Below are 18,665 nucleotides of genomic sequence, written 5' to 3' on the forward strand. Positions count from 1 at the left end.
TCGTAATTATGAAGTGTTTTATTAAACACATTGAAATATGAAACATTAATTTGGTATAGGGTAGTGGGAATCGCTGCTTCTCTCCATGCACACTGGTGTTCTGCTTGAAGCCTGGGCAAACACACAATGCTGTCCCAATAAGAGTCCTTGGACACTCAACCCTCTGTAAAGTGATTGAAACTGTGAGGCATTCTGGAAAAGATCTTCTGCCAAATGCCATGACTGCAATGTAAATGCAATGCAGGATTTGCTAACTGCACCACTAATGTTAATATTTAATATTTGGCATCTTTCTAGCATTTTATTGTTTACACAGTTACCCAAATAAGAGGATTGTGTTACCAGCACAGCCACACTCTACAAGCCGCACTGTCTGGCTGGCGCTACCCCACAGCCCACTAACAGGCCTGTTAAAACACCCCCGTTTACCCAGCCTATATGTTACAGTTTCTGTGGACAGATGTGAGTTTTTGTGCATGTTTTCAGTTTGTGACTACAGGAGAGTTTGTCTCTGTGTCTCTCGTGTGTGTGTGTGTGTGTGTGTGTGTGTGGCTGATTTCCGAGGCTGCTAGCCATGTGGTTTAATTACATGGCCTCAGGATTTATGGGACGGAGCAGCCTGCCTGAAGTAGCAATTAGACGGACGCACATGGGTGTCTTCCAGCTGTGTGTGTGCGTGGGGGCAGTGTTATCAAACACTACAGGAGACTTCAATGGAGCAGTGCACTGATAACATACCTCTGCTTTTTGTTAAAATACCTCAGTGTCCCTTCTCCTGTGTTATCAATCTGCAAGTTAACCAAGCCCTCTAACTTTTCCTCCTTTATTGCCATTGAACTGTGTTCTTAAACAATAACAAATTTGCTTAATGACTTGGAGCGTGCAGGACTCACTGTACCGCCTTCACCCCCCTGCCTTTCCACAAGCACCTCCTGCTGCTTTAGTGGGCCTCTTTTCCATGGAGACAGAATTCATTTAGCTTATTTACACTGATCTTAATCATAGTTTATTTCCTCTTGTAGGCCTCTATTGCATCCCATAAACCATTGTTTCAGAGAATGAGGCTGTTTTTGTGTGTATGTTTGTGTGTGTGTGTGTGTGTGTCAGGCCCATGCAAATGTGAACATGAATTAAATCTAATTTATAGCATATTGCAACCTCTTCTATCAAGAGAAACAATGTAGACATGTTTCAGTATCAGACATAGTGTTGAGTTTTTCTCAAAGCTGCCAAAAGTACTACAAGACCAGGGATTTCAAATCTCCACGGTATGTAGTATTACCACAGGAAAAAAAAACTTCAGTCCAGTTTCAGCCTGTGTTGGAGGTCCCTCTCTTCAGCGTTTGGATGTAATTAAATAAAAAAAATGTTAATACAATTTTATTAGTATTTTCAATTAAGCTACTTTATTTACTTAATAATAATATCTGATGAGTTGATTTTTTTTATGGCAAATAGGAGGCCTGCACAGGGTGGTTAATTACCCAGGTACTCTCTCTGGTATGATCTTTGGGCACCTTAGCTGAGCAGTCTATATTTTTTGTTTTGTTGCTTTGGTTTAGTATTTCTGAGAATGGTCATATTTATTTTCAGTTCTTTCATTTTCTCTTTGCTAGTTTTCTTTGTATCGGTAGATTTTGTTAATGATGGGTCAAGTCAGAGTTACTGAGGTAAAATCTCCCCAGGTGAGTGGTACTGCACCAGAGAGGGTGCTTAAGAGCAATTAGATTATTCCCACAAAGGGGAAATTTTACCTCCGCATTTAACCCATCTGTGCAGTCAAATGCTACATACACACTAGTGAAGACTAACACAAGTAGGCAGTGAGCACACTTGCCCTGAGGTTTGGGCAGCCCTATCCGCAGCGCCCAGGGAGTAGTTGGGGATTAGGTGCCTAGCTCAAGGACACATCAGTCACGTACTGTCGGCTTAGCGGATTGAACCACTGACCTTCCGGCTGTAAGGCTGGTACCCTAACCTCCAGCACAAATGAAAATTGTGAATACCAAACCAACTCATGAGCTCTGTTCTTGTGGTGAGGCTGAGTTTTTAAGAGTAGACATTCAAACACTATTATTACACATGCTGACCTTCAGGTCCCCCACAGTCTATCTGTCCACATGCCTGGTGTGTGTGTATGTGTATGTGTATGTGTATGTGTATGTAGGAGTAAAATGTTGATCAGTAGTAGTAGCTTTAATACAGTCACAACCATGCTTAACCTGCTTAAGCCTTAATGGAACGGTCTCTCTCAGTTTACTGAGCTGGGTTATAATTCCAGAGTGTTTTCAGGAATGTGATTTTGTGGAATCTTGTGTGTGTGTGTGTGTGTGCGCACAAGTGCATCCTTTGGAATGAGATTTCAGGAATCTTGTGTGGGCATCTGTTAAACAAACCGCATCTATGTCCAAAAGGCCAAGGACGACCTCAACAGCCCCCCACTCTCTCTCTCTCTCTCTCTCTCTCTCTCTCTCTCTCTCTCTCTCTCTCTCTCTCTCTCTCTCTCTCTCTCTCTCTCTGGGTCACATGGATTAAGGCCTGGGTGTTCTACATTCCTGTGTTTGTGCCTAGCTGCTCTCCCTAAAGGCCAGTCACCTCTGGGTCACTTGCGGCCACTAACTCCCTTCTTCAGAGTAAGGGGCAAAAAAACTGGGAGATCTTATAAAAGAGAAGGAAAACCGTTTTAAGCTTCAGTTTATATTAATGTCATTTGTAATTGGGGCAGTTTCTGTTGACAAGTTCATCATGAAATGCACGCCTTGCAAAGAGCAGCCGACCTTATCGGATATGTTGTACATGCTTTTATATGAAGTTGTAACATGACCGATTTAACAGATTTTAGTGCTTTACTAGCTGCTATGTTTTCGCAGAAAACTGTGAATGCCATGTCGTGAGGTGCACACTGATAAAGGCTGTTTATTCCATTGGAAAACGCAGAGCCACTTCAGTATGCAAATGTTTAGAGAGAGCGCTCAAGAGAGAAGGAATGAATAAGTGAGTGAGAGGCGGGGGGTAATTATCAGGGAACAGTGACCTCGTTAAACGTGTGGGTCAGTGTTTTGTTAACGGGTGCTAATGGTCTTTATTTTTCACACCACTGACTTGAATTGATGTCACAGTCCCCTGAGCCTCTGTTCTCACACACACATGTATTTGAATAAACATATATATATATATATATATATATATATATGTGTGTGTGTGTGTGTGTGTGTGTGTGTGTGTGTGTGTTATGGTAGATTTTTTCCCTTAGGTTTGGCTCAGTTTTTATTGTAGTCTCGTATTTGTGAGTTTTAGTTTTGAGTGAGAGACTTATGTATGTAAGTGTATGTAAGTCCCCCTCCACTCCAAAACCTACCAGATCACCAAACACCACCACCACCACCAGCCATACACATTTTTTTACCTAGCATTCACACACAGTCCACAGTCCATTTGTGCTATGCATGGCTGTGGTTTTCTGGCCATGACCACATAAAGGAGGGAAACAAAATAGAGACTTCCTGTCATCTATAAACAGAAATTACTGTATATATTGCTAGGTTATTGTATATAAATAAACAATATAACATCATATTTTGAAATTGACTGCTGAAAAATGATGACAGCTTTCCAAAGAACATGCTGCTGTGGGTTATTCAGTGGTGCTGCTTGTTTTGATTGCAATCAGTTTTGGTGCACAATGCAAGTTCATTTGATGCAGTTTCTACAATTCATATAAATGTGTATGTATCATGTCAGCAGATATATTCTTGACATTGAGTATTGTCATAAGCCCAGAGTTCCCAAATTCCTGAATGATTCATTCAAGTTAACTGCTGATAATGTAGTCATTGTGCGTAAACTTGTGAGCCCCTTGCTTCTTATGCAGTGTTAATTCCAATCTGATAAGAGCATTCAAGGCCTTGTCAGCAGTCCCTAACTGGATGTGTAATGTGTTCAATCTGGTGTTTTTTCTGAAATCTGCCATTCTACATGTAATTCCATTTACTCTGCACAGCAGATGCCTGTTCAGATTTAGCCAGAAAATGTAGAAGACGGCTGTTAAAACCATCCTGTTAATCCTGTTAGCATCTTTATTGGCCTCGCTCTACTAAATTTGACTCTGATTTTGTTAAGCCATTACCCAGACACTGTGCTCAATTGAAGGAGGGTGTGAGCAAGTAACTGGCATTCGGCTGTAAGCTCTGGTTGGAGACAGCAAGCATGGAAGTGTTGCACAACGTAATATGTGTAACCCCTAACCAAACACTGCTGTCATTTCTCAAGAATGCAAAATATCTCAGAAATGGATGTGTTCTGATATAGGGCACTCACACAACACCCTCTACCACACATTCCCAAAGCCACACTCACTCTAACCCATACGTGCATATACATCTCTGCTCATGCCACACAAAAACAGGTCTAAATGTAGCTGAAGCTGTCTGGCGAACATGAATGAAGACTGCTATGTATAGGCATGGTTACAAAATCATGTCCACAGCAGACAGTGATTCTGTAGCTGCAGGGCTGGGTGGTAAAAGGGCCAGAGGCTTATATGTAGCGTAATAAGCAGGCTCTGATGGTGGATGCACAAGCCTCGATTCATCCCTTAAATTCTAGGCCTATTATTCAGCTATTAATATTCTACTGACTACTGTATGATGTTATAAATTATAGTAAATGTCTTTCTTATTAGCTGTTTGTTTCTAACCCTAAAAAGCTGCAGTTACTATGAGTGATATTGAGTGATATCAGTTTTTGGCTTGTAATTCATTGAAACAAGTGGCGAAACTTTGTAGAGAATGTGACATTTTTACAAATACCGTATATGTTTTTATGAGTAAGATATTCTTATGAGGAGATATTTTATTAGAATCTGAATTTAGCTGAAAATACAAAGTGAAAAAAAGAAGAAAAATTATTAAAAGCACATAGTATCACCCAGCTTCCCCCTGGGAGCAGAAACGATCATGCCTCTTGTAAACAGTCAAATAATCCACATTATAACCAGCAGCGGAAACAGAACAAAGTAGAACTGCATGACTAAACATATTAGGGCTTTTAGTGGTGCGATATAAGAGCCTCATGACTTTTATTTTGACATGTTAGGGCCCAGTGCCCTAAGACATAAGTAAACTACGAGCCTCTGTATTTTCTTTAAGGAAACCACACTAAATGATATTTATGCACACCCACGTCCCCTCTTAGGTAAACACATCCCTCACTGCCCTGCCATGAGTGCTGTACGTAGTGGGCGGAAAAGGGATCAAAAAGGTAAAATAACAGAGCAGCGTCAATGCGTCTCAGGAAGACACTCCTCTATGATTTTTTTCCCCTGAGTGGGCAATTTCTGCCACTCCACTGGGGACTGGTCTGGTAAGTACAGACAGTTTGATTAAATGTGCTGTTGAAGTTCTGCTGGGTGTTAATGGGGGTGCACAGTACAGAAGACCACCTGAGAAAATGAGTTAGTAGAGTTTGTTTACTTGGAAAAACACAGCTGTTAGCATGTTAAGCATTTCCAATACTCTCCAGGATTCGTAGTTATGGTTTAATAAACAAATAGTTTCTTGTTATTACGTTAATGTTTGTTTATATTTGTTCTAGTGGTAAATTATAATTTTGCATTTAACAAAGCCCAAATAAACATTTTTAAACGTCTGAAAATTCAAAATATCACTGAAAAGAAGGCAGAAACAAAACACTTATGGTAACAATAACTTTTGTGTTTGTAAGTATAAGAGACAGTGTCTTCATAACTTGAAGAAAAGTTTTTTTGCCATGTTTTTGTCAGTTGTTGATGTTGAAACAAGCAAAATAAAAGTCCCGAGTCCAGACATGAGCCTGTCAGTTCTGATTCCAAACTAAATACAAATATATTCCCTCATGTAACTAATCACATAGCTGTGCAATAATAACTATATAGCACACCAGAACAACAGTAATATCTCTGGATTTCTAAGGGTTAAAGGCTTTCTGGACTGGCCCAATTCCACATATTCCCAGTGTGCACAGTGCAGGTGCGGCGGGGCCGTAACGATGCTGCCCGCTCAGAAGGCTGTGCAAGTGTGAAAAGGCCGCGTCCTGGCGCTGATTTCTGTGAGTGGAAATTGCTGTGCATAAGCACATGTTTTCAGCCGATCCGCGGCCCCACTGCCTATCCAGTGCATTGAGGGAGTCAGAAAGGAAGGATTGGCACTGCTGTTGGTTACGCTGACCTCAGCAGCTTGCACAGACAATACTGAGCGGCTCTCGGTGTGTGTGTTTGAGTGAGAGAGAGAGAGGTGGCAGCAGTGGGGCTCTCTCACTTGTACTCGCACACAAGCCGGCACAAATCAATCATCACTCAGCTACTAACACTGACAGACAAGGAAAAAACCCCACAGCAACGGTTCACAGTATAGTAGTGATCTAACTGTGTCAGTGGCATTGAAATGGTATTGAGTACTTTGTTCTGTATCGATGGACGTCATAGTACCTCATGAAGGTTGTTGATGTTCCATTCCAGTGACCCCTTTTTCTGTTTGCATTGGATTGGGCTACTTAATGTCAAGGTCAGTATGTTGTACTGTAATTTTGTGTACACAGCCCACATTCTGACCTAATTAGCTTTTAGTTAAGGAATATTGAAGGGAAATACAATCACTGGACATACTTTTAGGTGCACATACCTTGCAGGGACAGTTTAGAATTCATATTAGTCATTCTGTAGCCCTTCATTGGTTGGATATTTATGGCTTTCAACATAGAAGTGACCTTGAGGTGCTCCTGATTAATTCAAAGCAGTGTAACATATAGAGAAGGCCCTACTATGTTGGTGTCACGGATATGTTGAGAATGGTCTAGCCCCCAAGTAATATCTGGTTAGTGGTGGTCCTACAGTGGTCCCTTTACATTGATGGATGGGGTAGAGAGAAGCTAATAAATTGTGCAACAACAGGTGTGCGACCTGCTGTGTAATTATAAACCCAGCAGGCACACCTGTATTATAGTTTCCAGTAGAAAAAATCGACGTTTCCAAATTTTAATCTGAATATTTAAACTGAGTATGACCCTGAGCCTCTCCTGGGAGTATCTTATCATCTTTTGTGGAAACTACTATTGATGATCAAAACTAGTGCATCCTGTCAGAGTGGAGTGGGAGGGGCTCATGCTACACCCACACTCAAATAGCTGGGCTTTTTTCTGCAGTTGCTTACAATGTAATATTAAAATCTTATAGTAATGTGTAGTTTTGGAGCTTATTTAATCCTGACTCAAGAATTGAAAGTTGTATTGAACCTGAAATTATGTGCATCATCGTACCTGCTGAAAGTCTTAGTGAGCAGATACACGGCAGATAAATCTAATAAACTGGCCTCACATTATATTCCCATGATATGCTGGAGCTTTTGAAGTATGGATTGCACCATATGCTTCCGGTCAAGTGTTTCGCTCTGCTCTTCTAAGCATAGACTATGTGCACACATGTGCATGAATGTGTGTGTTTATGTAAGTGTCAGTGCCCCCTATGCCACCAGGAAGGCAGGAAAGAAAGGCTGCATGCAGCATCTATGCATTTTAGAGTTCACAGTTCAGTGGACTGAGGTCAGTCAGAGCATTAATTTGAGTTTGAAGTGATGGCGCACCACACACTGTGTGTGTGTGTATTTGAAATGCCAGGCCAGTTTGAAATGCACCTCTTGACTCCTGAGGAATGTCACAGAGTGTAGCCTAATACCAGTGAACAAGTGCAGCACCATATATATAATGTGCACAGTCATAAAGACACCCACACACGCGCGCTCACACACACACACACACACACACACACACACACACACACACACACACACACACTCACACTGCCCTAAATATTTAAACCCAATAGACCAAGCCCTTGCACTGTATTAGAGAATATTAGTCCTGGGTGATATTGATTTTCTGTTATACTGGCCTTGACAGATGACACAAGCTTCAAGTCAAGTACAGTGATTGTGATTTGATGATGTATCAGGTTGTTTTGAAGAACAGAATAAATTGCATGAAAAAGTAAATAAATAGAAAGTTTCCTTCTAGTTGTTTCCAAACTAGTTGAAGTTTGTCAGTACAATCCAACATTAAATTGGATGCAAAGAGTTCTCTGTCATTCTCTCTCCCGCTCTCACTCATATTCTCTCTCTCTCTCTCTCTCTCTCTCTCTCTCTCTCTCTCTCTCTCTCTCTCTCTCTCTCTCTCTCTCTCTCTCTCTCCCACTCCCACTCCCACTCTCACTCATATTCTCTCTCTCTCTCTCTCTCTCTCTCTCTCTCTCTCTCTCTCTCCCACTCCCACTCTCACTCATATTCTCTCTCTCTCTCTCTCTCTCTCTCTCTCTCTCTCTCTCTCTCCCTGCCCCCCTCCCTCAGTTATTAATGAACTCTTCCTCTAGAGTTTCCCTTGTTCCCAGCAGCGGTGTCCCTCTCTTATTGTGTTTAGCCCTGCCTCTCTGGCACAGGCTGATTAGGTCTGGCAGAGTGCCACTCATTCTCCGCAGAGCCATTCCCACAGAGGCTGTATGCCCTTGTTTGTGCGCACCCCCCGCCCCAACCCCCCCAACGCCTACCCTAGCTGGACTTTTGGAGTGGGAGTCGCCTGAAACACCCGGGCCTCTCCTCTCATGAACTGATAAAGCAATTAGTAGAGCTGAAAACCAAATTCGACACAAACTGCTCCTCAGCGTGGTCATATTCATACCACCAGCAGGCCAAAATGCTAAGCTAAATGGTCTTTGTCACAGTTATTGTTGATGATAACAAAAGCATTGTGTGATTCTGTATTATTTTTCACTTGTAGGTCATAAAAAGAAGCAGAGAAATTCTGTCAAAAGTGTGGATTCAACACTTTCAGTCAATTCAGTCAATTTCACTTTTCAGATGTGCACTCAATCCTGTTGAAGCAGAATGGGGATACAGAATTGGGCATAAATGTAATTAATTACGTAACTAACTATGCTAATTATTATATAATTACATTGTATTAAAACATTAGCAAAACAGCAGTAACTCAACATCTAGCAGTTAACTCTCTAACCTGTAGGTTAACTGGTTATTGTGTAGCTATATTTAGTCTGTATTATGGAAACTAAGATGTTAAAAGAGTGAGGAACTGAAATGTGGGCCCACATGCAGGCCTTTCCAGTTCAAAGAGTTAAAGGCACTGAAAAAATGATTATCAGTGGTGACTAATATGGGCCACTACCAGGAGTGGGCCGACTTAGGGGTTTGACACATTTCCTTTTCTTCAGACAGTGTCAAGCCTCCGACAGGGTGTTGCTTGGGCGTCAGTTATGGCAGCTATAGGCTTCAGCGGAACTGTCTGGAACAAATTTCTCTGTACCAGATTGTGCACAAGTAAAATTCCCCCCTCAGGGAAAGTCAGAAGTGGTGTCTGAGAGTGGGGTGTAAGCGACTGTTAGCCAATAGCTCTTCCTTTTCTGCTTGCTTAGACAAGCACTGCTGGCGTTTATTGTGGTTGGCTGCTAATCAAGTTGCGCTACGAATGCTTGTTAAATCGAGGGAGCATCACTGATTATGCATCACTGTGTCATGTGTCTACTTGACAAGGCTCTCGTACTGAACAGGTAGCTCATCTCACCAGTGAGTCAGCATCCTTTATAAATGTTTCTTCATATATCTGAATCAGTAGTGAGTTTGCTTTCAACAGTTTATGACTATGATGAAAATATTTTAAACAGTTTGTTGCAGGATGAGTCCCAGGAATGAAAGGTGAGCTACTGGATGAATTCAGCCAAGATTCAAGAATGAGAGAGTGGCTGTTGGATAGATCCAAGGCGGTTTGCTAGAAGGCAGGAGCTTTAAAAAGACACCTGCTTATCTCCTGTTCACATGGCTAAGCTGTGCTCTCTGTTCCCGGTTTAGCTAAATGAGATTTTCTTTTGCATGCTAGCTGTTAGATCACAGGCAGGTTGCCACACTGATTGGCTTGAGTAATATTGAAAAAATTGATATCATGCTATTTAAGTTTGCATCAATAAAGTCTCAAGTGTGTCCATTGTTCCTGAGTACTAAGACTTAGAGCTAAAAGAAACCTGATGAGATTTTGTCTGTTGTGGTTCTCTTCAAATTACACCAAAGGCATTGATTAGATAGAAGCCATATTTCATATGACATATGAGTTATACAGTAGAATGTCATTATGGGTGTAAAGCTTGTTATTTATAAAACTGAAAATAAGTATTTGGACACAAATGCTGGTATTGGTGATGGATGATGTGACAAAAATGTAATATCAGGATACAAGATGAGTTTTCATGATACATAATGTCATAGTATATATTGTGACATTCGCATCTGATAAATTGGAAAAGACAACCTGAATTGAATTGAATTCAGAACTGGTAGGCAACTGTGTTTGCACGCAGAGGAATTAGACCTCTGCATTTAACCCATCTGTGCAGTGAAACACCCACATACATGCACGCTAGTGAACACACACACACTAGGGGGCAGTGAGCACACTTGCCCGGGGAGCAGTTGGGGTTAGGTGCCTTGCTCAAGGGCACTTCAGTCGTGTATCATCAGCCAAGGGGACCGAACCGGCAACCCTCTCTCTCCAGCCCACAACTGCCGCCTCAAAACTATGAACATATTAATTTATATTCAACAATAAAACACAGTTGATTACGCTCTGATCCAACATGATGTAGGGAAGGGTTTGTAAAGGTTTTTTCTGACTGTTCCCACAACACGCTCAGAAAAGTATATTGTGGCTTATTGTGATGGAATTTTTTGGATTCTTCTAGAATCTGTCAATGCTTGCATGAATCTGTCATGTGCTATGAGTATTTGTATGTTTTTGTAGGACTCTTCATTTGTGAGTGAGTTTATTGTAGAAGTCAAACTTCTGTCACTCTGTCCTTTTAGCATTTTTAGCATTCAGAGGTTGTTATTTCTCACTTAGTGTCATCTTGCTTCACGTCTGGCACACATAAACACTGGCCTTCTCACATGAGGCCTGACCTCTGCCCCTGTCCTGATCAGTCTTAATGGTGTCAGTGATGGCTTTGTGGGTTTAGTAGAACCTCTGACCCAAATGTGTGTGTGTGTGTGTGTGTGTGTGTGTGTGTGTGTGTGTGTGTTTTCTGTGTTTTGAGTCCGTGCAGAAAGAGCATGTCACCGCACACATAAAGGATTTCCTCAGCACATCTTCTCACAATATACTCTTCCGACTCCACTCCCATTCCCAATATGCACCTCTCACCTAATAATGAATGATCTGCATTTAATGCTCATTTCACCATTCAGCTTCATACTCATTTGTGTTCGGTGCCTGAACTAGACAGTTCTATTAATCTTGTCAAGCAGAGTTAGGGCAAAAAATTCTCGGCAGCGGGAATGTGATGGATAGTCACCTAAATTGGACAGGCACTCGGACAGCGTCCCGTGTTAGTAATCAGTCTGTGACTTTTAAAGGATAACTGACATTTTGCCATGGAATAATGTTTCATCAGCTTCACATGCTGTAAATGTGTTCAGGTTTATTAGGTGGGAAATGGGCGTTTGGAAAAGAATCAGTTGTTGGTAGTGATGCATTGAAATTTCAGCCGAAAGAGGGGGAAAAGCTGAAAATTTAGGCCAAAGGCTGAAATAGGTCTAGAACAAAGAGTCACAAATCCAACACTTTCAGTGGTAATGAAGATCTCAGTTTGAGTGACTGCTGCTCATTGAGTTTCAAGGTTTCCACAAGTGGCATTAGACAAGCAATTTATGATCACTGTTCATGCCGAGTATCAAGAGCTATGACGCCGAAGAACTTCAGTGCAGCTTTGCTACCACTTAAAAACACAGCATCCCACTCAATCCATAACATACAGCAAAAAACAAGCAGGGACTAAAGTTCCTGCAAGCACGCTGACAACATCCGTGAAACAGAATTTGCCAAAAGTGCAAGCTATAACCAAAAATAATAAAGAATTATATCTCCTTGGATAACCTGTAGTTGTCTGTTATTGAGGGTCTTGGATTTTATAGGTACATATTGTAGCCTCCCCACGACCCTGACGGAGAAGCGGCTTAGAAAAATCAGATTATATCAATAATATATACATTTGGGGTGTTGATTTAAAATAAGGCAACAAAACTTACTTAATAATTTCATTTTGGTGCATGACTAATTGTTAATGTCTTGCCATACTTATTCCCCGTGGAACAAAAAACAGGAGATTGTAGGACAAAATGTGCCTTTAGTTTTTTAACCGTGCGCAGTTCCAGGTGGATTTGACAAGCTGAAGGTGGTCGTGTCATCTTGTAGCATCTAGTTCTGTCACACAGCATCATTACCGCTGATTTAATCTGGCCAAACACTGGCATGGCCAAAATTAACCCTAAGCCAATCAAAATAATGCTGCACATTAAGCACACACACTCACCAAAGGCGCAGCTCTGTGCTGTTGCCAAACCTATGAGTGCTCTTCCTCCTGCTGATGCCTGTCAGAGGATCAACACCACACACATATAAATGTTGCCCTCATATTACATGTTTAGACTGGAACTTCCTCATTTCCACCAGAGCATCATCTCTGATAAGGCTGTGCCAGCAAATCGCTCAAATCCTCTCATTTCTCATGTAAACAGCTCTTTTCACACTGCCTTGAAATTCCATTATGCCGTCTTGGCCTCTGTGTCGCGCTATCTGAAGCTTTAAGCAGGCCATGACGACTGACTGCCTGACTCCCGTCCTCTGTTTTAAACCAAATGAAGCTGCGTGCCCACATCTGATAACTCCCAAAAACCCCCTCACCCCTCACTCTGCTGCACTTCGCCACCCACTTCTGATTGTTGTTGTATATGTGTGTGTGGTATGTGTATATGTAGGTTGACCACCCCGGCATGAAGCTCAAGTACCTATTGCCTTCGCCTGATTTTCATTACCCTCTAGCTGAGCCGTTTGTTTTGGGGGCCTTCTTTTGGTTAAGCCGACTGTTTATGCCAAGCAAATCCGGGGGCTCCTGGGAAATTTGCACTTGATCTCTTCTCAAACTTATTCTCTCATGGCACTCATTCTATGACTCAATGTGAAGGCACCATGCGGGTCTAGCAAGCTGGTATTACTTTCCATGTGAAGTTATTTGTTTAACCCTTACAGGTCTAGTGTTGTATTGCTGTACATTCCGTTTACATTGCAGCCATTGTATAAATGTCATTACTTAAGCAATTTACTACATGTTTACTAGGGGTGCACTGATGTAGGAATTGTGGGCCAAGGCTGATTTACTGTATTTTTCACATGCATATGTGGTGAAGCTGATGCACAAACATTTCTAAAATACAGAAATCGAGACTGCAGCTACATGGATTAGCATTAGATAGTAACATATGATGCTCATAAATGCAGATACTGATACTTTTGACAGTAACCTATGACTGAGAAATAATCCATATAAAATTGCAAAAAGCGCTAATAAAGTGTTATTAAACAGTATATCTGATACTATGTAGCGTCTTTGCTTGTGCTGGAACTTTCCAAGTCTAACACAAACTCATCACTGTTCTTTGACTAGGAGAGCACAGCGTTCCAGTGCGTGTCTCTCCATTTAGCATCTCGTCCTGTGAATGTGGCATTCTGCAGTCCAAATTTATTCAGCTTTAATTTACCGTGCACAGCCAACAGCTGTCCTGTGCCTGCGCTGTGAGAGAGAGAGATTAATCTGATGGTGAACGAGTCTACAGTGCCAGTGTGAGACTCTGACAGGGGCCGAACTGTTTTGTTCTTTGGCTTGTGTTCTGTGACGCAAAAAGAGGCTTGGAACAGGGGGAGAGAGAAAAAGAGAAAGAGGGAAGGACAGCAAGGTATGGAGAGAATCTCCACATACCACACTGCTGTCATGGTGATGGCATGGCCAGCAGAACAATGCCAGGCTGGCATTGCAAGGCTGGCAGAGTGGGCACACACAGAGGGTCTTTCATCAACATTTAGTGGAGAGGCACATACACACACACTGCTACACACTCTTTTCAGAGCTGTTCAGTTTTTGTGACTGGTCAGTTCTCTGCGCTCTCCCATGCTGCTCTTGTGCCTGTTTGTAAGGCTCAGTGAGGGGTCAGTGCTCTTCCACTGGAGTTCCCACATGCACTAACTAAAGCTATGACTCTCTCTTCCTCGCTTTCTCTCTCTTTCTCTTTCTCTCTTTCTCTCTCGCTCTGTCACTCACTCACATACTCACTCACTCTGCTCTCTCTCTCACTCTCCTCTCTCGCTCGCTCACTCACTCACTCACTCACTCACTCACTCACTCACTCACTCACTCTCCTCTCTTGCTGTCCTCTCTCTCTCTCATCTCCTTTTCTCTCTGCCAGTCTCTCTCTTTGTCTCTCCTTTCTTTTATCCCTTCTTCCTCTTTGTCCTCTCACTCTCTTACTCTCCCTTTTCTCTTTCTCTCTCTCTCTCTTTCATGCCTGCTTCTTTCTGTCAGTCTCTCTTTCTTATATCTTCTTCTCACACTTTTCCTCTTTTGCTCTGTATTTCTCCCTTTTCACTTTCTTTCTTTCTCCCTTTCTCATTGTCTTCTCTCCTTTCATTCTCTCCTCTCACTATCAATCCCCACACTTCTCTCTCACTCTCCCTCTCTCTCTCTCTCTCTCTTGCCCACTCTCTCTCTCGCCCACTCTCTCACCATATTCTCTTACCTTTCCTCTTTCTCTAGCTCACTCGCCCACTCTCTCTAGCTTTCTCTCACTTTCCCTCTTCCTCTCATTCTAACTCACTCACCCACTCTCCTTCTTCAGTTTGCTCGCCCACTCTGATTCTCCTCATTCATTTGCATTATAATTTAGCATTATGTTGGATCACAGCAGTGTGATGGAAATTTCTGATGGTTTGATTCACAGTGGAATTTCCCTGCCCACCAGATTGCGCTCTTTGGGTTTGTGGAGTGTGGACAAATGCACACCTATCTGTATGCATGTATCTGTGCGTCTGCGTTGCAGCCTGAGTGTGTACAGGAGCCCCAGTATGATTACAGAACTCAGGTTGTGTTTTTTTCATCATCTCTGTAAGTGTGTTTGACATGGCTGTGGGAAGAATCCAAACATGGATGTGTGTGCGTGGCCATATGTGTTTGTTTCCACAGCCCACAACCCATTTCCATAGACTTCTTCCCAGTCTCCTGTCCAATCTGAACCAGCTCACCCTCTCCTGCGCTTCACCTTGCCTGTGAATGTGCTTCATCACTCCAGTTGCTGTTGAGCGTCCACCATTCACACATGCAAAGCACAAAATTTCAAAGTTTGACAGGCTTTGTTTGTGCAGGTGGTGCGAAAATTCACCCCTTACATTGTTGTACTGCTGAGTGGTTTTGATAAAATTCAATATTGTGTTTTCCAAAAACATCACCGTATCAGATGATATAGAAATTTGCATGAATGAAGTTAATGAACCCTTGCTTTATGAGTCCTAATAGTGATATATAGAATAGCATTGCCATCAGAGCAAAACCTCATATCTCAAAAAATGCTAACTTTTTACAGGAGAAATAAATAGAATTCTTCACTTTTAATGTTAACCAAGTGATTTTAGACAGTGTCTACTGGTTCATTCATCATAAATATTCACCCAGTGTAAAGGGTAGTTGAAAAAGTGACATTGCTCTGATGCTTCAGCTGCCTAAAGAGAGTGAAAAGAAACAATAAGAAGAGAAGAAAAGGCTGGGGCGGAATACATGATAAAGATATTCAGTTCTGCCTTCTGCATATGAATTACTCCAGCATGGTGCTTTGAGTAAGCTCAAGTGTTGTTGCATTCCGGGGTTTGGGAATTGTGCTGCATGTCTTTTTGGTGAACCCAAAAGTACATGGATTTTTCTGCCATTAGAATAGCAAAAGCTTATTGGAGTATTCAGCGTAGACAGTTTTTTCTAGCATGTTGCTTCCATTTGAAATTTAGACTCCTTGATGTGTGTGTGTGTGTGTGTGTGTGTGTGTGTGTGTGTGTGGTGTTGCCCCTCTCTCCAACCGCACGCAGCCAGAACACTCCCACAGCCCTGCCTTCCTGGCCCTCCTGAAAACAGTCCAGAGAAGTTTGGGTGGCCAGCGTAAGCTTAGCTTTGTTTTTCTTGCTATTCACACGTTTTACGGCCCTTCAAGGCAGCCTTTTCAAAAAGCTCTCACCACAGTTTTGAGCCATTTTGCATTTACTTTGCTTTGATTTGGAAATATGGATTTATTTTCCAAGCTGGCGGCTGCTTGGTGACAGCTGACGTGTGTTTTGCAGGAGGTGTGACATTTTAATGAGTCGGCCATTTCGGGCTCCACTCCCAGACTGGCATCTCTCGGCTTCCTTCAAATAATACGGAGAGCCGAGAGTGTTGCGCCATGTCTCAGAAGCCTCACTCAGAATCTGGGTTATTCAATAGGCTGCTATGGTAAACCTCCACACTGTTTGTATGTCGCTGTGGTGGTGTTGGCCGGCTTTGTATTTATCTCTATAAGCATGTCTTGGCTTCTGTTTTATTTTCATTTTTTTCTTTTTCCTCCTTTCTGAACAGAGTGTGTCTCTTCCCAGTCTTCACAGCAGCCATTGCTGCAGGCCCGGAATGAATCAATAGTCCTGATTACTAGGGATGCACAGTGCTACTGGAATTATATCGGGATTGGTAGATAATTGGTTAAAAATGTTCAGTGTTGACTGAAATTTTAAACCAATATTTGATGATGCATATATTGTCCTACAGAAGAGCATAAGGTTTATACTATGTGGGAGTATGGTGCTATAATATCTACAGTTTATTCAATTTACTGCACATATAACCCCATATAAATAAATGTTTTTTTTCTCCATATTACTAATCCAGGTAATCCCAGTTTCTATGCCACGTGGGATTCAGACATTGGCTATATGTCTCTTTTTTGGACATAGAAGCCATACTTTAATTACTGATTGAGTGCACCACACTACATTAACTCATTTCACAATAATAACATCAGCCACTCTAGCTAAATTAGTCTGAATGTGTCTATTTCTGTTTCATTTATGAAATCTTTGCAATCATTATAATAAAAGATGATGTGATGCCATCTGTGCCAACATTCACCCAACCAGTGCTCCACCGAAGTTTAGATTAGAGCTTGAAACACAGTGACGATGCTCCATAATGGACCACTGTGACATGTTAACTTGACTCAAATGGAATCAGTTTAACTTGAATCAAATGGGATTAAGCAGGTAAGAAGTTCATTGAAGTTTGCCGAAGCCCTCTCTCCAGTTCAGTTTACCTAAAGGCTTTCATCTAATGCCATTAGCCTGCATTGTCTCAAGCTTTCGGCTGCTTTAGCGCTGACAGTAGGCTTTAACAGTGTAAGCCTTTTGAAATGGAAGCCGCTGCTTCTATTGTGCTGCTCTGAGTCATGCTCTTTTTATATGCAATTGCCAGCTAACAGTGAGATTCTGTATTCTTTGAATGTTTCAGCCAGACAGTACATGTATTTAGTTAACAGAGAGGAGGTAGGCAGACTCACTTTGAAAATCACAAGCAAAAGAAGTTCTTTCCTGAAACAAGTTCAGTCTGGATCAATGAGGTCGATGCATTAAAGTATGTTTAGACCTCTTTGAATGTAAACGCTTCAGATGTGCACAGCTATGAGCACTGTATTCTGTCAGGTAAGTGTATGTGTGAGTACGCGTGTGTGTTGACGCGCCGGGCGCGGTGTATTTGTGTGTGTGTGTGTCCTGCACAGTCATGCTGCCCTCCATGGTGCTGCACAAGTCTACAGTACAGCCGTACCAGCGCGGCTTCTACTGCACTGACGACAGCATCCGCTACGCCTATAAGAGCAGCACAGTGCCCTCATCCGTGCTGATGGCCGTGGGCCTGCTCCTGCCCCTCACCAGCGTAAGTGCCCCAAACTGGGGCATCTGACTGGGGGCATGGGGCCAGGAGAGCTGGGGGGGAAAGGTGTGGGAGACCCAAGACTCTAAAAGAGTTAGGAGAGTACATAGCGAATATATTCAGAGTTTATCTGCATATACAGGCCAAAGCTGTGGAAGTAACACTGACAAAAGAGTTTGACTGCATAAAAGAAAGGTTTGATACAGTTCATATACGTTGCTGAAGTTTTAAACTATACATCTGCATCTCCAGTACATATATGGAAAGTAAGCTGTACAACGCTGTTGTAGAGAAATATAATGTTATATCTCCATTTTTGTCTTTTTTTTGTTTAGTTTTTTTACATACTTTAAAAACATCTGTTACCTTTTGTGTTTAAATTTCATGAAGAATGAACCAAAACAAACAGCAGAGAATGACATATAAGGATAAAAGTGAGGAAAAAAGTCTGGTTCCTATAACTAAAACATAAAAGAAATCACTGCTTGCTTTCACACTTTTGGCCTGTAGCATAGATCATAATAGAGAAGGTTGCTGAATTAGATCCATATTATAAGACTCTTAGTGTAGAAATCATGCATCGACTCTGAACCTACTGAAAGAAATCAGGTCCAGGTTTTAGTGCAGTGTAGTGTATAGTGGCTCACACTTTTAGAGTCCAGTCTCCCAAGCCAGGCACTCCCCACTTCCCTGGTGTATCCCATGATCCTTGGCTGCTGTGTGCTGTGCCGTGCCAACCTGCCCCTGCGCGTGTGTCTTTCTGTTTGTCTCTGTGACTGACCTGAAGCCTCTCTCTCTCTCTCTCTCTCTCTGTCCT

At 42.1% G+C, this 18,665-nt stretch overlaps 1 protein-coding gene across 2 annotated transcripts in view; it reads left to right on the forward strand.

Annotated features, from left to right (window-relative positions):
* Positions 1-18,665, forward strand: part of plpp3 (phospholipid phosphatase 3) — a 51,459-nt gene that overhangs the window by 5,981 nt on the left and 26,813 nt on the right. Inside the window, exon 2 of one of the 2 annotated variants that reach the window (XM_017689031.2) lies at positions 17,697-17,851. The exons of the other annotated variant lie outside the window; for it this stretch is intronic. Coding sequence (XP_017544520.1) covers positions 17,697-17,851 — 155 coding nt within the window. The remainder of the gene's footprint in view (positions 1-17,696; positions 17,852-18,665) is intronic. 2 annotated transcript variants of the gene reach the window in all.

The sequence above is a fragment of the Pygocentrus nattereri genome, chromosome 4 (assembly GCF_015220715.1).
Source record: "Pygocentrus nattereri isolate fPygNat1 chromosome 4, fPygNat1.pri, whole genome shotgun sequence".
In the NCBI taxonomy this organism is placed as follows: Eukaryota; Metazoa; Chordata; class Actinopteri; order Characiformes; family Serrasalmidae; genus Pygocentrus; species Pygocentrus nattereri.